The sequence below is a fragment of the Prunus persica genome, chromosome G6 (assembly GCF_000346465.2).
Source record: "Prunus persica cultivar Lovell chromosome G6, Prunus_persica_NCBIv2, whole genome shotgun sequence".
Taxonomy (NCBI): Eukaryota; Viridiplantae; Streptophyta; class Magnoliopsida; order Rosales; family Rosaceae; genus Prunus; species Prunus persica.
In genome coordinates, this window is record NC_034014.1 from 28079321 (window position 1) to 28101670 (window position 22350).

The window sequence follows — 22350 nt, forward strand, 5'->3', positions numbered from 1 at the left end:
ATTTTATAATCTCAAATTCACAATTTGACACAAAAAGAAAAAATTCCATTTCCAAGTTCCACATAAAATTGAAAACCAAACAGTTACTAAACAAATTTTGTTCACTTTTCACTTGTTTTGAAAAATAAAATTAGTTACCGAACAAGTTTAAATTTTTAGTTTTTTTAAAAATAAAAAATGAAATGGTTATCTAATGGGTCCTTGGTGTCAACCCTTTAATTTGTGTGAATTGGATTTTTGGTCTCATGTTAGGATTCTCTAATATATAATTCATCAATTGAGTGCTCAGACATTACTACTACTGAAAACCAAAGCTATTTCTCGCAAATGGAAAAAAATGGTAAAATATTTAAAATACCAAAAAATATCTTCAATTAAATAAAATATTAAGAAATAATTTTTTTTCATAAATTGAGGGTAATGTATTCAATTAATAATATTTTTATATTAAAAAAAACAAAATAAAATAAGAACATGACTACACTACACTCATTATCTCTTCCTTAATTTTAAATTAAATTATTATTAACCCATGAATTGGGTGCAGTTCAAATTGCGGAGAAGGAAAAAAGAAAAGAAAAGGTGATGGTTCTTGATGACAGCGTTGTTGGCCTCACTTTCACCATAAAATCGGTTTGCATTGTACAAATGTTACGGTGACAGAAGTCAACAATCTTGGGAGATGATTGCTGAACGAACACTCCCAAGTTTTAAGATTTTATTTTATTTTATTTTAGTTTCTAAATTCATAGACACAAACAACGTGAATTTATTAGTTTCTAAATTCATATATAAACCATTGCGCCAATCACAACACAAATTACCAAGAAATCCAACAAAAAAAACCACCAAAAACGTTTACACATGAAGTAATTAAACAAGTCGAGCTTTAACAGATGTCGATGATGATCCTCCCATCACAATGCGCAGTCTCTTCTTGCAAGACAGCGGCTTTCCCTCGCAAGAGAAGACCCGTCCATCGCGAGAAACCCATCCGTTGCGGCGGCTCTCCAGATGAAGCCTGATATGCTTCTTAGGGTAAGCTATATGCTCAAAAGTGCTTGGAAAGTAGACAAACCAGTCGTCTCCACTCTTCCTAGTAATGATACCAGCCCACCAACCGTCGTTGGCGAACGCATCAACCTTCTCGCCGGGAAAAAAGTCAGGCCAAACTTTAGGGCACACAGGCCGGACCTCGTCCACCTCCGCGAGCTCTTCCAGAGCGGTGGACATGTCATTCTCCTCCACCAGGTTCCTGTACTTCACCTTATACTTGTCCCCCAAGTTTTCAATTACAATTCCTTCATAATACGAACCGTGAAACCCGTCTTGCTTGCTGCACACTTCTACCTCATCGCCTACTTGAAAAACTTTTCTCGTGGTGAAAGCCATTGCAGAGATTGATCAATGGAAGTGAACTGAGAAGCAATTGGGATGGTATGTGGGTGCACCCAAATATTTATAGGGGTTGTGGTGTCCTGTTGATTTTAGGTTTCCTATTGTGTTAAGGATTGGAATATTTTATCTTTTCATACATATTAATAAACGGCTTTGCTAGAAAGTCCAAATATTCTAAACTATTCTCTTTTTATTTTGCGCGAGCCTCCTTTTTTGCAAAGAAATCCCTCCTTTCCCTTGTAACTACTTTTCTTAAATAGGTTTTCCTACATTGCTTTCATTCAATCCCTTGTAATTACTTTTCATAAATATCTTAAATAGGTTTTCCTATCTTAAATATCTTAAATAGGTTTCCCTATTGCTGCCAATTGACATATGTATTAAATATGATATATGTATTAATTTTTCTTTTTACATTTTTTATAAATTATTTTTTCACATGTATCAAATATCAAATCGTAACTTGCACTTGCAATGTATCAAGAATTCCTATTCCCTTTAAGAATTTTTTTTATTTTATGTTTTTCACAAATTATTTTTCACAATTTGATACATTTCTGCCAATGACAATAATGTACATTAAGGTTTTCTTTTTGTGTTCACAAATTATTTATTTTTACACATACGTTAAATTGTGATTTACAAAAAAAATAAATATCTCAATCCAGAGAATGAATGGAGGAGTATCTCCCCTCCCATAGAAGGAGGGGAAGGTAAGGATGGCAAAAATCCGTATGAGAGCGAGTTCCTGTCAGATCCCCGATTCTAATAGGAGGAGATTTTAGAAACAAATGAATATCGAATACAAGGATCCCGAAACTTAAAAAATCCCCTACGAATATGGATAAGGGATAATATTGATGTCCCCACTCCTGAACCCGAAAATATATATATTTACATTTAAATAAATACATATATAATTATAATATTTATGTTTAATCCTAAGTTAACTTCCCGCTCCTAATTTTTCTTAATTTTCTTTAGAATTTCATATTGATGTGATTTTAAATAGTTAAGTTGAACTTTGTAATTAATTTGAATGTGTTGAATAATAATTTAATATAAAATTTAATGTTAAAATGTATGATAAATATTTTTTATGCAAACAAATTCAGGAATTCGGGGCGGGTATGGGGAATAGTCCCCCAAAGGAAACGGAGATGGGGATTCCCAAAATCTATTAAATAGGGATGGATTCGAGGACAGGAGCAGGAATGGAGAGCAGAAACGGAGATGATATTGTCATATCCGGCCCCTACCCAACCCGTTGCCATCCCTAGGGGAGGGTATACTTGAATCACAAATGAAGAGATCAAAGAAAACGTTGATGATTTATACCATAAAATTCTCACTGCTTAGCTCAATTAAAATATAAATAGTTACAGCATCAGTCACATACCGACAGAAAAATTCACCACCAAAACAAAAATATAGAGGCCGAAAAAAAGAGAGAAGAGGATAACAAAGTCATTTGCTGAAAGCATTTGTTTTTGGCTTCTTCACAATCAACACAGGACACTTCACATTCTGTGCACAGTGGTTGCTCACACTCCCGAGGAATGCCCTGCAAATACCACAAGTTTTTTTTAATAGTACATTATCCTTTTTTTTTTATAAATTTTTTCCTGCCTATTTTGTTCTGTAATAAAATGGGACCCACCTTTTGATGAGACCATAGCCATGGCTTCCCATGACCAACACGTCAGCACCAAGCTGCTCTGCCATCTGGCAAATCACATCCCTCGGATCACCGTTCTCTACTCGCGTCTCCACCTTAACCTGGCCCAGAGGGGTACAATCGCCAAATCAAAATTCCAAAATATAAATGACCATTTTATCCTTCAGAATCAGAAATCAAAATTGTGTGAGAGACACTCACATCCTGCTGAAGGTCTTTGCACATCTTCTTGGCCTTCTCGATCACGCAGGCCGCCACCTCAGCGCCGTACTTCTCCATCGCCGCCAAAATATCCGAGGAAAACAAATACCCTGGATCACAAACAAAATTACCCAAAAACACCACTGAATCTCTTCCTATTCCCAAAATAACCTCAAAAATTGCGACAAAATACCTGATGGATCCTCTCTCCTACCTGTGCCATCTAGAGCCGTGTACACAGCTCTCGGGGGCTTGGCGTAGAGTAGGATAAGGGTATCTTTGGAATTCTGAGAAACAACGTTCTTGAGGCACCAAGAGAGAGCATGCATGCTCTCCTCTCCTTCATCGACGGCCACGAGGATCCTCCGCTCGCTTTCTGCCACGTCAGCCATTAGTAAGTGATCGGACGGTTGAAAACCAGTTTGTTTGTGTGTCTTTGGAAGTGGTTTTTTGGAGAGAGAGTTGAAAGACAAAGGAGTTGAAGTGGGTATTTATAGTAAAATGGTGGGTGGGAAAATGGAAATGAAACTGGATGGTTTCATTATGCAATGTTTCCTGTTGGCGGTTTGTGGGTTTGGGATCTTTGGGTTAGTGGTTTTGAAGACTGTGGGCCTGTTTTCTTTGTCTTCTTTGAAGACTATCCGACTTCTTGAGATAAGATAAGCTTCCATTCCAGCTATCAATATTATATCCGCTTAACTTGACACTAAGGTCAAATTTTTTATCCAAACCAGTCCGCTTTTTTAATTTTATTTTAAAAAAAATACCAAAGAAACTGCCCAACATCATTAAAGATTCTGTGCTTGATTTTAAAATTTGTATACTTTTTTCAATGACAGAAGTTACATTTAACAAATTAATAAAACCCAATGATTATATCATAAGCCTAAGATGAGTTGTAAATTCATACACATGAGTGTAGCAATTTTTGAATTTACTAGTTTCTATGTGTTCGAAATTACGCTGTCACGTGATTTCATACGATTTTATGTGTTCGTATTCTTTTTTCCTCAATATCGCTTCTTTAAAATTAAAATTTGTGCTAAAGATATTGTATTCCATTAGTGAATCCCCAGTTGTCAATTACAGCAGGAAGCTAGAAGTCTGCATCTGTCTCTTCAATGATGGGATGAGTAAATATGTTGATTGTAGAATATTGTACCCAATGGATGTAAAAAGAAGAGGGCAGAGAGATTATGTGCAGTATGAAAGTTGAGGTGTGCACACAAGAAAAGACCAAGTTAAAGGTGAAGAATGTTCAAAGTCTAGAACAAGAAAGGAATGTTAACTAAAATCAGAAGAAGAAAAAAATGACAAAGTCTTGTTAATGGGAAATCGCATAATCTGCATTGCAAGGTGCCTCTAAAGACGATATGGAATCATGGAACCCTAATTAGGTGTATGTTAGGCAGAGGCTCCACATTTCCACTGATTCCCTAAACCCTAATTAAAAAAACAACAAAATGGCATCTACTTTTTAATGTATATATGCTGCTTACATTATAATAACGGTTTAACAAACTAAAATTATACTCAAGAAAAAAAAAGAAAAAAAAGAAGAGTATGGCCTAAACTTGTAATTTACAAATATTTCTCCTTCTTTTCTTATCAAACGCTTCGCGTCGCTTCATATCAAATATATGTCTCTTGTAAGAACCGTCTTATATTTTAACATTGCAAAAGAACCATTTTTCATGACTCTAAATGAAGATCGGTTCTTTTGTGCGCGTGCTGTATACACCATCACACTCACTAATGTGGAATGGCGAATGAGGTTGAGTAGTACCAAAATATAGAGGTTTTAATCTTGTTATCCGAATTTCTCCTAAATACGTTTCAAGTGAGAAATAGAGTAAGCTTTGAAAGTTCATCTAGCTCATAAAATATACCGTGAATTATCCTTCTATAAAAAATATAAAAAATGAAAAAAAGCTACAAATGCAACCCAATCAGTGAAGCTCAGTATCATAGATATTGCTAAATTGAAAAGTAGTTGCCAAATTTTCTTTTTCTAGCCTCCAAGTTTCCAAAAAGGATAAAATTGCCATAAAACAGAAAAACAATCCCCACCGACCAACATATCTAAAATTGAAAATTAAAATAAATACAAAATCAGATCCCAGCTGTTCGTAATTTTAAATCTGATGGTGCAAAATTGCCGATTGCGTCAGAACCTCATCCTCAGCCGTTCGATTGGTCCTTTCATAAAAACGCAGTAAGACTTCCACATAAATACTACATCAGATTAAAGAAGAGAACATATATAGATTGCTACAACGTCACAGAGATAGATTTCTCTGTCTCTCTGATTTTGGGGTGGCTTTCGATCTGACAATTTTTGGGGTGAAATACAATGTTCTTGTTCGATTGGTTCTATGGGGTTCTTGCATCGCTCGGCTTGTGGCAGAAGGAGGCCAAGATCTTGTTTTTGGGTCTCGACAATGCTGGCAAAACCACGTTACTTCATATGCTTAAAGATGAGGTTTTTCTTTCGTTTCTATTCTCTTCATAAATTCGTGTACGAATGTTTTTGGGTTTTGGTGCTTTTGATTGCGGTGAAAGTTATGATTTTTCAATGCTTCAATGATCTTTCGGAATTATTGGTATTTCGATTTCAATTGAAATTTTTATTCTTTATTCGCTTTTAATCAATGCGGGGTCTGTTTGATTGCTGGGAAAGTGAAGGAAATGAAAAGATTGACCAACTGAATAGTTTTGAGAGTGTAGTTGTTAATTCTTATAGAATTGAATAAAGGATTTGAGCTTGACCTGAACTTTTTTATGATTATCTGTAATTCCTATGATTTTGGGTAGGATCAGAGCCTACACTGAAAATTATTGAATGATGAAGTAGAGTTTAAGACAGTATTGACCGACTCAAATTGTAATACTTTTGTATGAAGAAAAAGGAAGAAACAAATTTACTCTTGTCACTTGCTTTGATATTTTTGTGATAATTAGGATGGAATTTGATTTTCTGATTCTGGGTCTTGGTGGTGATGGATTATTGCAGAGATTAGTTCAACACCAGCCGACGCAGTATCCGACATCAGAAGAGTTAAGCATTGGGAAAATCAAGTTCAAGGCTTTTGATTTGGGTGGACATCAGATTGCTCGCAGAGTTTGGAAAGATTACTATGCCAAGGTATTGTTGATGATATAATGTAAGAGGTTACATTGATATACCTGTTATATGGCAACTGGTTTTTGTATATATGAACTGTTTGAGCTTTAGTATGCTCAATGAGAAGCTTTGTTCTTGTATTTGGCAATAGTGATTTCTGAAGGAAAGATTCTAAGTCCCTGAGTGCATGGGGTTAAGTCTGGGAATGTTTGTGCCTCCATAATCCCAGATAAAAGTTTTTAGTGTTTATCTGATTCATGGGAGGCCGATATAAGTAATGGTAGTTCGCTGATAGCACCTTTTGTGTTTAGAAGGTATGCTAATAGTACCTTACCATACATCCTTACTTTGCAATTTTCTTTATCTGGATTAATAATTGGTTAACTACAAACAGATTCCTTATCAGAAGTGGGAATAAACCTTTGTCCTCGATGACTATGTTTCGAAATCACCTTGTTTCTTTTTGACCCATTTAAGGATTCTATTTTTTAAGGAGAGTGTATAGTAGAACCGGGAAGATGTAGTTAGGTATGTTATATAACGGTTATTCTCGAATAAGGTCCTCAGATAGAGCTAAGTTTTCGAGCCATTGGAATATGAATGACTTAGATGCATTGAAGGATCTGTTTCTAAGTTGTTAGAGCATAGATTTAACGGCTCTGAAACAGGTCCTTCGCAGAGGATATCTGATTGTTATGTACTTGACCATCTTTTGGAACCTTTAATTGGACAGATTTTTGGGATTTGAATTGTTGTCTTAAGAAAGAATGGTATTTCTGCTAATAAGTATTTGAGGGTTTATTTCAAGTTATGCTGGTTTTGCCTTGCTGCTTAATATTATGTTCTCTTTATGTTCATCCTTGGTAAATCCATTTTGTCTTTGTTCTGCAAAGGTGGATGCAGTGGTTTACCTAGTGGATGCTTACGACAAGGAAAGATTTGCCGAGTCGAAAAAAGAGCTAGATGCTCTTCTCTCTGATGAGGGGTTGGCCAATGTTCCATTCCTTATTCTGGGAAACAAGATTGACATACCATATGCTGCCTCAGAAGAAGAATTGCGATTCCACCTCGGCCTGAACAACTTCACCACAGGCAAGGGTAAAGTAAACTTGACAGACTCAAATGTCCGTCCCCTCGAGGTTTTCATGTGCAGCATTGTTCGCAAAATGGGTTATGGTGATGGCTTCAAGTGGCTTTCTCAGTACATTAAGTAGGGAGCACCACAAAGTAAAGACTAGGCTTCTCACCCTTATTTGTTATTTCCAATTTTCGAGCTTTTATTGCTAGAGATATTTTGTCTATTTATTTTTTTTCATTAAATGACAAAACATATGCCCCGTCCATGTTATGATGAGCAAAAGTTGTTGATGATTTGTGGTCCCATTTTCACATAAGGCACCTTCTTTTCTTTTACTCACTGTCGCAGTCGGTATGAATGAAGAAAGACTCTAAGCCCAGTGTAAAGGGCCTTGGTTTGCAGACCTCACGTTCGAACACACATGGTACCTTGACAATGTGTGTGAAAAAACTTCCCATATCGTATGTATAAAAACATAAATAAAAAATGAACGCTCATGGCAAAGAAGCTACATCAAAAGTTTTTTCTTTTCTCTCCAAGCCCATTGAGCCCAATTGGTGGATCCAATTAAAGAAGCACTTCCTTCAACTGACTTTTTACTAGAAGGGGAGGCACTTGCTGCTGGCTTGCATTATATTCACATCAAGCAATGAGTATTTTCTTTAAATATTAATCGAAATTAATTATTTATTTAGTGAATGACATAATATATTTCTCAGTTCTTACACTCAAAATGGAAATACCCAAAAAACAAGTACAAAGTTGGTGGCTTACTTACCAAATTCACTCATCTAAGTCCCTTTGTTCCCAACCATTTTTTTGCTAGAACTATCTCAAACCACCAGACCAATCTCTCCTTTCGGTTTACCAAGTAGCCAGGGTGACCTCTCATGCCTTATTAAAAAGATAAAATCATCTGAACACCACAGTAGAACTCACATTACCATATTAAAAGTAGGTACACATCCAATTTTCCATCTGCCACAACTCCTACAATGGCTTTTATTGCCCTCGTAACGTACAAGTTCCTCTGTTTCACTCTTGCTCTCATCGCTGTCTCTTGCTGCTACTCAGGTTATACTTCGTGTTCGTAACACCCTTGTACATTTTCTTTTCTTTTCATACCTGAATCTGATCGTGTTCTTATGTTTGTCTGGATATGTAGCAGGATATGCAGAGGAGAACCCGGCGCAAACGTTTGTGACAGCCTTAGCATGCTTCAACAATAAGTTTGTGAGTGTAAACCAACAACCATGTTAGCCAGTTCATTTTTTAATATCTTGTTTGAAGCAAGATTCAGTTATTGTTTACAGGAACATCAGGTCTTCAATTTTATTTTTTTTCTGATCAATTTTTCTTTCGTTTTTCAATCAGATATATGCCGGTTGCGATGAAGCATACAGATTGAATGAGAGTGGGAACTTCAATGTCCCTCCTGAAGCAACTGATCTGTTTTGCCATGGACCATGTCTGGCTGAGACACAGCAAGTGCTAAATTGCGTTGATCACATGTTATCAGGCTTCGTTTTCAATAATAGGGCAACACTACCAGATATTAGAGGTGCACTGCGTGCTGGTTGCAGCTACACCAGCCAAAGAGGTAACAAATAAATAATACACAAACATTTATTAAATGCATAGCAAATGATAAATCGGAAACTTATATGGATTTATATATCTGCATGGTGTAGGAAAGTTCAATGGTTTTGGACCTTTTGGTGAGTATATACAAGGTGAAACGAGCAATGCACAGAAGCTACCAAATTTTAGCAGCTTTTTCACTTTCTTAATTGTTACTGGATGCTCTCTCTTCATCTTACACTGAATGTACCAGGTACCACATTTGAAGTTGAAACCACACTATACATTTATGTGGGTTTAATGTACCACATGAACAGAGATATAGATTATCTCTAAGATGAAAGCTCTTGCATGTTCTAGTTTACAAGAAGTTCTTTAGTTGCTGTTTCTTTTTATTTTTATGTTTCGGGGAAAAGACTTGGAAAACAACTACAACAACCATGCAACATTAAAAAGATTAAAATTATATAAAAAAACCAAAAATGAATGAAACCCAGATGTATTATGAATCGTGAGTAACTCTTCCCTTTTCCCTAATTCCGTATGTAACATCTTGAAAACTTACGAACTTACATTTTGTACAAGCCCGAATACCTAAATATTTGAGTGGTTCGTACAGTGCTGCGCTTAACTAAAGAACATAATTTGAAATGTAAACAACCACTTAGATTCAAAAAGAGGCTGCAAAAATTGAATTGGCATGAGATGATCACTTCTTGGTTGAACCGAATCCACCAAATCCCATCATAGCTGCAACGTCAGGATCCATTTCAGTTTCCTCTTCTACTACCTTCTCTTTCTGAAGCCAGGAAAGAAGATTCCGAAGAATTATTCAAAAAGAAAATATAAAATAAGCAACTGCAAAATAGTAAGTAAATTAACACAACAAAATTCAACAAAAACGCTCCAACTTTGCCCCACAAACGTTAGTATTAAGAGTATCAATTCTACCAACCTTCTTCTCTTTCTTCCTTTCTCGACGCTGGCGCTTCCGCTCCTCCTCTTCTTGCTGCTGCTTCAAGATCCGCTCATCAAGATCTACAAGGGAAGGGAGAGAGATCCTTTTTTTTTTTACTCACCAGAATATAATATGAACATTACATGTGAAATAAGTGATCTAAATCTCTAAAGGATTGATTCACTTCTCACTCTTTCAATGTCTTACCTTGCTCTGTGAAAGTGCCATCAGTTTTCCGCTTCTTGAGCTTTTCAAATCGCTCCTGAACCTGCATGAATTCAAGGCTTAACTCTGATATTCCCATGAAAAAGATTTTCACAAAGAACTTTCATTTTGATCACCAATAAAAAGATATTTCTCATATTCCACCTGTTGGAGAGATGCCCGCTCTACCCGCATAGACATACCCAAAGCTCTTTGATCTAGAACAAAGAAAATAACATTCAAAAGATAATAAGACCAAAAGGAAATAATCATAATGACAAAAGAAACATATTCATAAATGAATTCATATGATAACCATGTCAACGGACATTACTTACGTTTCTTGCCATTGATATGATCCAAGTAGTTTGCAGAATCTTTTACAACACACTCACAAACTGAACAGAAGTATCCAGCCTGAAAATGAACTGAATTAATCACAAAGTGCCAGGGGAAACAAAATGTTGAAATAACAAGACTAGAGAATAACAACTCATATCAGATCAACTAAAAAAATACCATAACCATACAGCGCAAGTACTATAACATTAATGTATTTTTCAGATAATGAAATTTATTACAATAGAGTGTTAGAAAGGTGAGCAGTAGTTTGTAATTGATGAGTAATCATTGCACCCAAATCTTGGGTTCACATGCTAGATAAGGATTCAGTAGGAAAGTTACACCAGCCACCTATCTGTAGCCACTGCCATCATGCTAACTAACGAGAGGATACACTTTAAAGAGGAGGGGAGGGGGGAGAGAGAGAAAGAGAGATAAGAAATAAAAAGCCTTTGGTGAGCATAGTCAAATTGGGTTAACACAGTATGATGCAGTTGTAAGTATTGGCCATGGCATCAAATTAAAATAAACTGTCAGCAATAATTTGGCTATCCCGAGTAAGCTAAGTACTGAGTTAGGAACACAATGCATGGATTCATTTTTCATACATAAAGTTCCTTAAATATTCATCCTTCACACAGAATGTGAAGCATCTTGAATGATAGCATTACTCATAAAAGTAATCATATAGATAACGTGAAACTAAAGTAATTATACAACAGTCTGAATAAAGAAAGGGAAGAAACAAAAGCACATTCATGAACACAGTAAAGTAGAACACCAATGAGAATGCAAATCGTAAAATTCAGTTAGGGATATTCAAATTTACCTGCTGGCTTAAAGGTGCTATTGGAGTAACAACCTGCAAAAACATACAACGAAATATTTATAAATAAGTTAAAGATACAAAAGTGATGAGAAACTTGTTATAATTATTTGGCAAGTATCAGAGCTTCAAGTAACAAAATATCCAATAAAACATCCTAAATAGGAACTTCAGAATAAAATGATTCATCGAGGGGCAAAACAGCATGGTTCTGAAGCAACTCAACTGAAGATAAAAGAAATGACAAATCTCATTTCTTTTCAGGAAACCAGCAACAAGGGAAAAAATACATCCATATACAACTATGCAATCCGAACAATAAAATGTTAACCTGTGTTTTCCCCAAGCGAGACTCGAGATCTACTTCATAATCTCTGTGCTTCAATGGCTTCCTTTGCACCGGCGGGCCTTTCGCTACACAGCAAAAATAAATAATAATTTCAGCTTATACTAAAGAAAACAACTTGAAGAGTGCAAAGAGACCAAGATAGAAGATTAAACAAACCCACATTTGGATTTATGCGGCCCCTCCTCCTCCTAAAGCACAAATGCAAAACACCCATATTAGCAAAAAGCATATTACAAATTTACAAAAAACAACAAGCACGAGACTTTTCAAGGCACAAACCTGTCTTTCACGCTCACGAGCTCGCTCCAAGAACTCTTCTCGATCGAATTTCCTTCTGAAAGTATTATCTACTCCAGCGGCCTATACCAAAATAAAGTAAATTAATAAAATTTACTTCAAGATTAAAACTTTTTTCATGCAGTTTCTACTTCTGAAATCAAGAACTAAGCTAACTATTCCATTGATTAATTCTGAGTGACCGAAAGTGAGGGTTTTGGAAAATTAAACTTACATTATTGCTGGTGTTAGCCATGCCTGCCCAATTCAATCTTCGAGCTAAATTACAGTTCAACCCTCAAGGATGCAATTGAAATTTCAGAAACTCGGAAAGGTAGAGATTGGAGAGAGGGGCTAATTAGCAGAGTATCGAATCCCCTGCGTTCTGAAGAAAAGGGGGAAGAAGAAGCTACAAAAGGCGTGACATATACGAGTTCAAATTAATCAAATCGAGTATAAATTTTCTTTAAAAATAAAAGAATAAATTCCAGAGATAACACCAAATCGGGCGTTTGGTCTAGTGGTATGATTCTCGCTTCGGGTGCGAGAGGTCGTGAGTTCGATTCTCGCAACGCCCCACTAAATTCTGTTTTTCTTCCCAGTCGTAATTTAATTTCTTTTATTAAAAAAAATGATTTTCTTTCATTATTTTTTGTTTTCTTTCTTGCATGTCTTAATCATTAGACATCCATATTTTTATTGTAGTGCTGGGCATGGCTACTTAATTACCCTCGTCTTTCTTGCTCATCTCCTTCTGCTGCAGTAGCAGGGGGCATGATCGCCATACCAGCTCCAATACCAGCAGCAGGGGCCGTGATCGCCACACCAGCTCCAATTGCAGTAGCCGGCTCCACATATTCATATTCGGATTCGATAGAGCAACCCTCGTCTTCTTTTGGAGAAGAATAATAATATGAGCATATACGAGTATATCTGAATATTTGCCCTATTTTGTTTGACTTTGTATCAGAACTAGGTTTTCGTGTGACCTGTGCTTTGTTCTCCTTGTAATTTAAGTGCTCTCATCCCCTCATCTTCAAAAGGGGGAGGGAGAGTGAAAAAGATATATTTCTCATTCCCATGAAGATATTGCTTATTTCTTGACTACGACGACCCATTCTCTTCAGAGGGAGAAGAGGAGTGAAGAGAAGTTGTGTCTGTGTGAATTAGGTAAAGTAGATATAGAGGAATTATTCTTCACTTTGACTGTTCTTATCGTTGTTGTTGTTGTGGCCTTGCCTTTTGCCTTTGCTTCGGCCTTATTTACTGCAGTGCTCATATGATTTCTGTGTTCTGCGTTATCTACTACCGTGCTCACAGGATTTGTGTTCTGCCTTACCTATCGTCGTACTCACAGGGTTTCTGTGTTCTGCCATATCTACTGCCGTGCTCGCAGGGTTTCTGTGTTCTGCCTTATCTATTGTTGAGGCCCAAAAAATTCAGAGTTGGGCCCAAATGAATTCTCGGCCCAACGTAATGCCTTATTAAGAAAAGACTCGATTTGGAGCACGTGAAAGTTCGTCATTCACGCTTTCATGAGCCACGACCACATGCCATGCCAAATAAATATGCAATTTATCACGCTAAGAATTAAAGTGAGCTTATAAAAGGCACTGGCTCTACAAGCCCATGCTAATTATTTCGTCAAGCATTATGTCTCTTTTCAAAGACGATAAAATTTAAGCACGCCAATCGACATGACATGCCAAACAAGAAATCATTATTTCACACCTAGCCATGCTACAAGCTTAAGTAGGCCCAAGCCACGTAAATGCCTGGGGCTTGCTTGAGTGGGTTGTGGTATGGATGGTAACGAGCTTTCATGAGGCCATTGATGAGCCGAGAAATGGAAGTTTTGGGCTGCTTGGGAGCCCCAAACCTCAAGCCCATTTCTTGAGCCCAAATATGTGGATAAGCATAAAGGAGAGAAAAAACCCAATACTTTAGGAAAAATTAGCTTATCATTTCAATAAAAATGGTCCATCACTTAGAAGGTTGGCCCATTCCCTTAATATACTAACCAACCACCTTAGGAAGGCCCAAATAGCCTAAGTGGTTTATAAAATATCCAAAAAATCTCCAGCACATGGTTTGAAATGAAACCACAATAGAAAACTAGGAGATATTCGTACGCTCGGGCTACTGGGAGACTCCAGTACATGGCCAAAGACAAACCCAATGCAAGCCATCAGCAAAACCAAAGGAAATTAGTACATGTAGGAGGAATACCCATTAGGCAAAAGCTCTATCCATTCTCCTTTCCTCTGCAGGCTCTAATAGGGAAACCAAGAAGAAAAACAGGTGGCGCCTCATCCCTATGGGAAGGTCCAGCCTCACAAAAACCTTGGAATCCCAAAGAGCCTGTGACCCATCCGCTCTGGTTAAAGAAATTTCACCAAAATGGAGTGAAGGGAAAGAAGCAAAGGAAAAGTGGGAATGGAGGATTGATAAAATTAGGGTTCGAAGTGCCTATAAAATGGAGCTTCTTCTACCCAGCAAAATCATCATCCAGAGTGCAACCAAGCTTTGTCAAGCAACTGAAAATTCACTCGATCCACATCCAGAGAGCAAGCTTCCTCTCTTGCTTCCAAAACCCAGCAATTTTGGGCTCTGCTCATCATTCTCCCCATATTTTTCCTTCATGGCAGACTGTTCTGTTACTTGACAGAGTTTTCATCAAGTTGCCAAAAACTACTCAACACACCTATTATTTCTCTCATCTCTCTCCCTCTCTTCAACAAACCCTCTTAGAATCATCTCCTCATTTCCTTAGAACCCCTGTCTTTCATAAGAACTCACAGCTCTCTCTCTCTATTTATGCTAACTCATGATTGCTTTGCTCTCATGACATAAGCCTCTCATGCCAAGCTAAGAAATTATCTGTAAGCACTTGTTGTTTTTGTTGGTGAAGGTAACCAGAGTGCTTCCTAAGGCTTCACTACCATTTCGAAACATTCTTGGGGCCTGATTTTTGAACTCAGGCACATGGGGTAATTTCACCTGTTTCTTTTTTCGGCAGCCCAAGCCCATTCGTCAGGCTGCTGGAATAAAAATAACCCCACACCTATTGTCGTGCTCACAAGCTTTCTGTGTTCTGCTATGTGCCCTATTCTTAGGGTTTGCTTTTGTGTTTCCGCTGCGAACTTTACTTTAGTTTGTCACTTGTTTCACTTATGGTTGACGAAAAGACCTTCTCTACAATTGGTGCTTCTCAAGTATAGTGTTCTATGAATCGTTTGTCAAGTTGGGCATACGAAATATCTATACCCTTAAGTTTAGCAATTCTTAGCCTTTATTACATATTGTACCACATCAGTTGAAAATATATATTTAATTCATCCACATTCTATATACTAGCCCCTTGGCACATGCTCATGCATGGGTAGTCATTTTCTTTTTTCTTTTTTCTTTTATTTTTAGAATTAAGAAAATATAACATGAGTAGTTATGTTCCATAAAAGTATGACATATTATCTGATTTTGTTTTTATTTTTAATATGAAAAAAATGTGAATTTATCATATTATCCTCATTTAATTAATAATTTCAATACTTAATATTTGAATTAACCAATGGCATTTTCTAGTATTTTGAATGTTTCACCATTCTATGTCTTTTGCTTTATATATATATATATATATTTATAACAAAATATAAAATATTTTTTAGCTTTAAACTAAAGTTTGTCATTGGAACAGACCGGAGCCGGACCTTATAGGCTTTTAAAATTTTTTAGGCCTGGCCACCATGGGCCTAAACGAGCAATGCCTTCATTTTTCCCAAATCTTTTAAATCCTTTGTTACAAATTTTTAGACCAACATTGAAAAAGTAATTTAATTCATAAAATGTGCAAAACAAAATAAAAAGTTTATTAATTCAAATGGCATACTACATTATTTCAATTAAATTAAAAACAAAGTTAGGGAGTGCATCATTATAAGATGCGATTGCAAGTAATTTATATATAGGATCCATAATAAAAGCAAAACTAAATATAGGAGAAAAGTTTCCAAATATTTATCAAACTTTGTCTTCATAGAAATGTAAGCATTTCCAATTATTGGACAACTAAAGTATTTTTCTACACTATTGGGCCAATTTTATTGTTCTATTTATTATTTATTTTATTTATGGGCAGGAGGGGCCAATCGGGCCTAAACATCAAGCCATGTCAAATTTGGCCCATCTGGCCTTGGGCTACCCACTTTGGCCCATGAGTAGCAAGCCAAATGGTGTTTCCTACTTTAAACTTAAAAAATATTCAAATTAATGTTAATTTCTATATTTTTGTTTGTTTGTTTTTATCATGAATTGTATTACACTTATAGTGTTAGGACTCAAGATCCCACATTGGAAAAAATATATATATATATATATCATATAATAGTTTAAGTGCTCTTGAACACCTCTTTGTTACTGTTTGTGCAAATAATCTCACGGGAGAATATTCGCTTCTAGATCCTTCAACCTTCGATCTTCCTTCTCTCTCTTCCTCGATTCCTGTAAAAAAGACTGGAGTAAATAGACCACACCCGGGGGGTGTTGGCCAAAGGCCCTCCGATGCCTAAGTTAGTTCGAGTGTTTGTAGGAAAACAATAGCTAAGCAAAGGGTACGGAGTTTTATGTAGGGTGTAAACCGGGTGGCCGGAGCCGTGTGTGGTGGCCGGAGCCGTGGGGAGAAAATATGGAGAGTGGAGAGGGAGAGAGAGCTTCGGGTATTTTTCTCTGGTATAAGGAGTAGGTTTAGATGTAGGTTTAGATGTACCTTGAATGATGAATGAGGTCGTCTATTTATAGGAACCTCGGGGCTAGGGTTTCGTAGGAATCCAGTTGGGCCTGATAATATCTGAATTAAATATATATTATCTCTTAAGAAGATAATATCTGAATTAAATGATATTATCTCTTAAAAAGATAATATCTGATTTAAATGATATTATCTTCTCTTTATTAGGATAATATCTTAATTAATGATATTATCTCTTTAAATAAAGATAATATCATATTAATTAAGATATTTATCCCAATTAATTAATTAGCCAGATAAACTGGTTTAATTAATTAATTAAAGAGATAATCTTCTTTTCCACGTGGCGTGCCCTGATTAGAGACGAAAATATATGCTCCCACAAATGCCCCCAGCTTCTGCATGGCGCTTGGCAAGTTCTATTCATGGATTCTTAAGAATTGATATTCCACAAAAGAGGCGGTTTCTATAGGCTCGATTAATACTTGACTTCTGTTGGGCTGGGCTGGCCCCAGTTACATCCCGGCTGAGTACACTAAATTTACAATTAAACCTTTGTTTGACCAAGCCCATTGCCCTCCCTAAACTAGACGCCTCACCTCTTATTGTACACTCTCATTATAGCTTCTCTCTATACAACAAGCGATATTAGAGAAATGGGGAAGTGAACTTAAGACTTAGACTGCAAAGATAAATACATTTAACTATTTTCAATTACAAGTCCCTTACAAAAACTTACTTACTTTGAATTAAACAAAATATCAAACATGCCAATAGGTCTAGCCTAGTGAAAACGGACTTTGTCTTGCATGCAGACGAGTGACCAAATCCTAAATCCTAAATCTCGTGACACTTTAGTAGTGTGTGTGAGAAACAACCTCTAGTTTAGACTTTTTTTTTTCTTTTCAAAAGATCAAATATATATTTATTTATATATTTGTATAAAAATGGAAGATTAAAGGGTCGTCCAACATAATAGCGTTTTGATCTGGAAGAAAGTTAAAGAATTAGAATTGTTTAATTTTAGTTCGACAACCAAATCACATCATAATAGGCACCATTTGGTATTAATTCCCCAAGACGAGAAGAAGAAGTCATTTTCTTCTTCCTTTTAAAAAATAACAATAAAAATTTCATTTTTTTATACTTCACAGATTTTTTTTTGATAGTTTTCTCAAAAAAGAAAATAACTCATAATTCAATATTCAATAAGAATGCGAAATACGACATAAAGGCACAAACATTCTATACGACTGGCGCTCAGGCGTATCGCGGGTAAATAATGACGCGATAAAAATTAAGTGGCGTAGCTTTCAGTTTACGTTGGAAAATCATTTTTTATTTTAACTTTAAAAAAAAGAAAAGAAGCCAAAAGCCAAATACAAGTCCAACAAAAGCGAGTATAAAAACAGAGTAGCAGAACTTCGGAAAACAACCAACTCGTAGAAAGTTTGAAACGATGGTGAGCTCAAAGACTTTCTTCGCTTTCGGAGCCCTAGCTCTGCTCTTTGCCGCGTCGGTCTTCGCAGACGATGTCGTTGTACTCACGGAGGAAAACTTTGAGAGCCACGTCGGTCAAGATCGGGCTGCTCTCGTCGAGTTCTACGCTCCCTGGTAATCTCCGACTTTATCATTTTCATCTGTTTGTTTGGTTCCTGAGATTTGATTCAGAAAACTATGAAGTTAGCTTCTGAGCTCTTGTATGATCTCTTTTTGTTGTTATTTTTGACCGAAATGAATGTAAATCAGCAGGAGCCTAGTTTAACAGAGTGTAGAAATCAAAATGATTTGAGTTTTCCCTTTTGGTTTTTCGGATGCCAAATAGAAATTAGATACGTTGAAGTGATGTCAGCTATGGTGGATGTTGAATTCGGTTGATTGTAGATCTGTGATAGGCGATCGATGATTCTAGATCTATACGTAAATGATGGATCGAGGCAAGCTTAAGTGCTCGATTGATTTTTCTTATATTTAAAATTTGACTTCTTGCTGATGGATCGAGGCAAGCTTAAGTGCTCGTCAAAAACCTTGTTTAGGATTTTCTGACATTTTATTTGGTTCGAATAATGGATTAGTTCCAGTGCTGTCAGAACTACGGAGGTTTCACAATGCAATTAGAAGATTATACGTTCAATTTATCATTGATTGTTTAGTGCGTTATATTATCCTTTAAAGCTCCTTTTGTTTAGTTTCTGATTTTAGTATCATTTTTCCTGGAAAACGTTGAAGATAGAAGAATACTGTTATGTTTAGAAAATAAACAACTATAAGTGTTGCTGCTATTTATTTTTAAATATGTTATTTTCAGTTGGGTAATGCCTCCCTCTCCCAAAAAAAAAATGTCATGTGGTGGGAGTTGGTGTAACATTCTCACTTCGATTGCAGGTGTGGCCATTGTAAAAAGCTTGCTCCAGAGTATGAGAAGCTTGGCTCAAGTTTTAAGAAAGCAAAATCCATTTTAATTGGAAAGGTAGGTTCCTCATTCCTGATATCCTTGTAAGAGTGTCTGATAATTGTGTTATTACGTTACTATTGAATTTGTGTTTTAGCTGATTATTGTGGTTACTACTTTTGCTGTGTCATGATAAATGATTCATCTTTTAGCTTTCGACTGGCTTTTGAATTTTTGAATTTTAAAATATTAATGACAGTGTTTTGTGGCAATACACGATACTATTATGACTACTAGTGATTGTTTAATATGTTAACAGTTTTACTCCATTTGATGGTTCTCAATAGGTAGACTGTGATGAGCACAAGGGCGTTTGTAGCAAATATGGAGTTTCTGGGTATCCCACAATTCAATGGTTTCCAAAAGGATCCCTAGAACCCAAAAAGTGAGTGAGCTTCCCCCTATCCCCTGCTTCGTTTCATGAAAGCATTTAAGGAAGTTTTCATTGGGTACTCTGGCCACCAAACCCTCTACAAGAATTCAGACTTGGTTTAATATTGTTCATCATCCTTGTATGTCTTAGTTGGTGTACATTTTATGATTGAATTTTACATGTTTAAGGTATGAAGGTGGCCGCACTGCAGAAGCTCTTGCTGAGTTTGTGAATAAGGAAGGAGGTATTAGTTTGTCCTTGTAATGTTTTACAACTTAAGTGAACTGAATAAATCTGTTGATATTTTTTGGATGGCTTGCTACATTCTAATATACAGACATTTATGTAATAATCCTAAGCTTATGGTTGATCTTGAAGCTTTTCTTTGCATTCAGGGACCAACGTGAAGATTTCTGCAGCCCCCTCCAATGTTGCGGTCCTTACCCAGGATAATTTCAATGAGGTTGTCCTGGACGAAACAAAAGATGTGCTGGTGGAGTTCTATGCACCATGGTAAGATTATGTCTCCATTTTTTCTTTCATATGCTTAATAGTAAACGCCGTTTTTCTGTGCCTAAGCCAATGAAGCTAAATTGATGTAAAAGGCGGAAAAGGATACCAATTATCAGCCCCATGGTCCTTGTGATAAATCTTAGTGGAATTTAATTGGTATCATTGCAACTCTAAATCTGTTTTCACCCCTTTTATTTTTGTGGCAGGTGTGGACATTGCAAATCTCTTGCTCCTGTGAGTGCGATTTTGCTCCTTAAAAATCTGTTATTGCAACCCTTTATCTGGTTCATGAACAACAGTTGACCTTGATTATTTATTCTATGTTATATCCAGACTTACGAGAAGGTTGCAACAGCATTTAAGTTGGAGGAAGGTGTAGTGATTGCTAATCTTGATGCTGACAAATACAAGGATTTAGCTGAAAAGTAAGTAATATTTTTCTGATAGGAGAGTTAGTATCTACTGAGTTTATATGTTGTTTTGTATTAGTATTTTGATGTAAAAATTACATTAAAAAAGAACAATGAGATTTATAGAGGATGAATATATGGACCTTATGCAGGTATGGAGTAAGTGGATTTCCCACATTGAAATTTTTTCCAAAGAACAACAAGGAGGGTGAAGAGTATGGTGGTGGCAGAGATTTAGAAGATTTTGTAGATTTCATTAATGAGAAATCTGGCACTAGTAGAGATGGGAAAGGCCAACTTACTTCCAAAGTCAGTAACATCGTTTCATCATGCGTTCACCTCATCAAAATCTTTTCCTTTTCTCATGGATGATCTTTTTTTTTTTGTGTGTAGGCTGGTGTACTTGCAAATCTGGACGACTTAGTGAAGGAATTTGTGAAAGCTGGCAATGATGAGAAGAAGACAATCTTTTCCAAGATAGAAGAGGAAGTTAGGAAGCTTGAGGGTTCTGCTGCAAGGTTAATACAATCACTACCTAGTTTGATCAGTTGATATTTGCACATTACTTCAACGAATATTGAAATGTTACTATTTGATGGCTTACCATATTATATTTTTCAATGGCTAGTAAGAGACTGAGTCCTTTATATCCAAGTTTTTACAGTTGACCTTCTGATTCACATGTTAACTTATCTTTCTTTTCAAATTTTAGATATGGTAAGATCTACTTGAAAGCTGCCGAGAACTCTTTAAAGAAAGGTGCTGATTATGCAAAGAATGAGATTCAGCGGCTTGAACGCATACTCGAGAAGGTCTGGTCTCACACTCTTTGCAATATTATCCATGTTGAACTAAGATACATATCCCTTGTTTGGCAAGCAGGATAGATTTGCATGATTTGACTGAGACTTGGATATAAAACTTTGATAGAGCAAACTAATATAATCTGTAGAGTTCCAAAACTCTGAATTGAAAAAACAAATAAAAAAATATGCAGACTAATATAGCCATGATTGAGACCACTTCTAAGTGATGCATGTATGGGTAACTGATCTGCATGGGCCCTAACATATTTGTTTTTTTGTTGGTGCAGTCTGTCAACCCAACCAAGGCAGATGAGTTCACTCTGAAGAAGAACATCCTATATACCTTTGCCTCATCTTCATGAGGAGGCACTTCCTGTCTTGCAGGGAGGAATCTGTAACCTAGTTTCGGGGAAGTCATCTCCCAAATTCTCCTGATCTTGGGAAGAGATGGGTGTTTTCAGTGTAATATTTATGCACATCTTTTACTGAACATTTTTTGTGCGTTCAAGTCCTTATTTGTAGTAGGGAGAAGGATAGCCGGCATACCATTAACAATAATGTAGTGTTTTTCGGATTGAAAATCTTATTTATCGTTAACTCAGTTTTGAGTAGCGATGCACGAATTGAGGACCCCAATAGTTTGTTTCATCTGTTAAACCATTTGTGGATCTCTCTTTGGGATTGAGCATGCATTTTTCATGAACGGACCATGGGCCATTCAATTCGGTGCGTCACTACGTCCAACGGTACTAAACCTGTCTCAGGTTAAGCTTTGGACTGAAGGTTACATGATGATCCTAAGTTCCGAATTAGTACTTACAATTTGCCATAGTACTTGCGGAGGTAGTTGAAGATTCTCTGAGCACTTTCACATGGATGAATTATGATCGCTCCGCCAAAACAGCAGAACCAGAAATGGTTGTGGTCGCTTTAACCCATCCCCTCGATGTGAACTGTGGGCTTTCTCGATATTCTTGCGAGGCATTATTTAGAAGTGGATACAGACAAAGGAGGTGACGTCCCATCGAAATCTA

General features: G+C 36.5%; 6 protein-coding genes and 1 non-coding gene across 10 annotated transcripts; 4 read left to right on the forward strand and 3 right to left on the reverse strand.

The window, feature by feature from the left end:
- LOC18774698 (DUF724 domain-containing protein 2) lies at positions 457-2614 on the reverse strand. Its single transcript, XM_020566209.1, has one exon. It carries the CDS (start codon positions 1390-1392, stop codon positions 874-876), a length of 519 nt encoding a protein of 172 aa, XP_020421798.1. The 5' UTR covers positions 1393-2614; the 3' UTR covers positions 457-873.
- Positions 2727-3759, reverse strand: LOC18775279 (universal stress protein A-like protein). 2 transcript variants are annotated; one of them, XM_007205969.2, is made up of 4 exons: positions 3492-3759; positions 3278-3387; positions 3059-3177; positions 2727-2962 (listed from the first exon to the last, which is right to left on the reverse strand). In XM_007205969.2, exons 1-4 carry the CDS (start codon positions 3667-3669, stop codon positions 2866-2868), a joined length of 504 nt encoding a protein of 167 aa, XP_007206031.1. In that variant the 5' UTR covers positions 3670-3759; the 3' UTR covers positions 2727-2865. The 2 variants fall into 2 exon arrangements, with proteins under 2 accessions (XP_007206031.1, XP_020421797.1); XM_020566208.1 differs by having other exon boundaries at positions 3471-3759.
- On the forward strand, positions 5522-7812 carry LOC18772958 (GTP-binding protein SAR1A). The gene is made up of 3 exons (XM_007205885.2): positions 5522-5759; positions 6291-6422; positions 7295-7812. Exons 1-3 carry the CDS (start codon positions 5631-5633, stop codon positions 7613-7615), a joined length of 582 nt encoding a protein of 193 aa, XP_007205947.1. The 5' UTR covers positions 5522-5630; the 3' UTR covers positions 7616-7812.
- Positions 8380-9438, forward strand: LOC18772884. 3 transcript variants are annotated; one of them, XM_020566210.1, is made up of 4 exons: positions 8380-8553; positions 8645-8712; positions 8854-9079; positions 9171-9438. In XM_020566210.1, the coding sequence occupies exons 1-4, from the start codon at positions 8475-8477 to the stop codon at positions 9302-9304; spliced, it is 507 nt and encodes a 168-aa protein (XP_020421799.1). In that variant the 5' UTR covers positions 8380-8474; the 3' UTR covers positions 9305-9438. The 3 variants fall into 3 exon arrangements, with proteins under 3 accessions (XP_020421799.1, XP_007207789.1, XP_020421800.1); XM_007207727.2 differs by having other exon boundaries at positions 8648-8712; XM_020566211.1 differs by having other exon boundaries at positions 9176-9299.
- Positions 9531-12477, reverse strand: LOC18774678 (zinc finger matrin-type protein 2). Its single transcript, XM_007205857.2, has 10 exons — positions 12251-12477; positions 12019-12099; positions 11900-11927; positions 11722-11804; positions 11394-11426; positions 10561-10639; positions 10388-10440; positions 10226-10286; positions 10016-10098; positions 9531-9859 (listed from the first exon to the last, which is right to left on the reverse strand). The coding sequence occupies exons 1-10, from the start codon at positions 12269-12271 to the stop codon at positions 9770-9772; spliced, it is 612 nt and encodes a 203-aa protein (XP_007205919.1). The 5' UTR covers positions 12272-12477; the 3' UTR covers positions 9531-9769.
- Positions 12522-12593, forward strand: TRNAP-CGG. Its single transcript has one exon. It is a non-coding gene; the product is annotated as a tRNA-Pro (tRNA).
- On the forward strand, positions 18083-21973 carry LOC18772859 (probable protein disulfide-isomerase A6). The gene is made up of 11 exons (XM_007207276.2): positions 18083-18376; positions 19148-19232; positions 19502-19599; positions 19776-19831; positions 19983-20100; positions 20307-20334; positions 20434-20525; positions 20663-20819; positions 20904-21028; positions 21223-21322; positions 21604-21973. Exons 1-11 carry the CDS (start codon positions 18222-18224, stop codon positions 21676-21678), a joined length of 1089 nt encoding a protein of 362 aa, XP_007207338.2. The 5' UTR covers positions 18083-18221; the 3' UTR covers positions 21679-21973.

Excerpts from the sequence above, each read along its gene's own strand:
- LOC18772884 (XM_020566210.1), top strand. The coding sequence starts at position 8,475 with ATGGCTTTTATTGCCCTCGTAACGTACAAGTTCCTCTGTTTCACTCTT. Across the intron at positions 8,713-8,853 it reads CATGCTTCAACAATAAGTTT|ATATATGCCGGTTGCGATGA; the intron begins GTGAGTGTAAAC and ends TTTTTCAATCAG. Across the intron at positions 9,080-9,170 it reads CAGCTACACCAGCCAAAGAG|GAAAGTTCAATGGTTTTGGA; the intron begins GTAACAAATAAA and ends TGCATGGTGTAG.
- LOC18775279 (XM_020566208.1), bottom strand. The coding sequence starts at position 3,669 with ATGGCTGACGTGGCAGAAAGCGAGCGGAGGATCCTCGTGGCCGTCGAT. Across the intron at positions 3,388-3,470 it reads TAGGAGAGAGGATCCATCAG|GGTATTTGTTTTCCTCGGAT; the intron begins GTATTTTGTCGC and ends TTTGTGATCCAG. Across the intron at positions 3,178-3,277 it reads GCAAAGACCTTCAGCAGGAT|GTTAAGGTGGAGACGCGAGT; the intron begins GTGAGTGTCTCT and ends CCTCTGGGCCAG.
- LOC18774698 (XM_020566209.1), bottom strand. The coding sequence starts at position 1,392 with ATGGCTTTCACCACGAGAAAAGTTTTTCAAGTAGGCGATGAGGTAGAA.
- LOC18774678 (XM_007205857.2), bottom strand. The coding sequence starts at position 12,271 with ATGGCTAACACCAGCAATAAT. Across the intron at positions 11,427-11,721 it reads CTCGCTTGGGGAAAACACAG|GTTGTTACTCCAATAGCACC; the intron begins GTTAACATTTTA and ends ATGTTTTTGCAG. Across the intron at positions 10,441-10,560 it reads TCATATCAATGGCAAGAAAC|ATCAAAGAGCTTTGGGTATG; the intron begins GTAAGTAATGTC and ends TCTTTGTTCTAG.
- LOC18772958 (XM_007205885.2), top strand. The coding sequence starts at position 5,631 with ATGTTCTTGTTCGATTGGTTCTATGGGGTTCTTGCATCGCTCGGCTTG. Across the intron at positions 5,760-6,290 it reads TTCATATGCTTAAAGATGAG|AGATTAGTTCAACACCAGCC; the intron begins GTTTTTCTTTCG and ends GGATTATTGCAG. Across the intron at positions 6,423-7,294 it reads GGAAAGATTACTATGCCAAG|GTGGATGCAGTGGTTTACCT; the intron begins GTATTGTTGATG and ends TGTTCTGCAAAG.
- LOC18772859 (XM_007207276.2), top strand. The coding sequence starts at position 18,222 with ATGGTGAGCTCAAAGACTTTCTTCGCTTTCGGAGCCCTAGCTCTGCTC. Across the intron at positions 19,832-19,982 it reads GTTTGTGAATAAGGAAGGAG|GGACCAACGTGAAGATTTCT; the intron begins GTATTAGTTTGT and ends CTTTGCATTCAG. Across the intron at positions 20,526-20,662 it reads TACAAGGATTTAGCTGAAAA|GTATGGAGTAAGTGGATTTC; the intron begins GTAAGTAATATT and ends GACCTTATGCAG.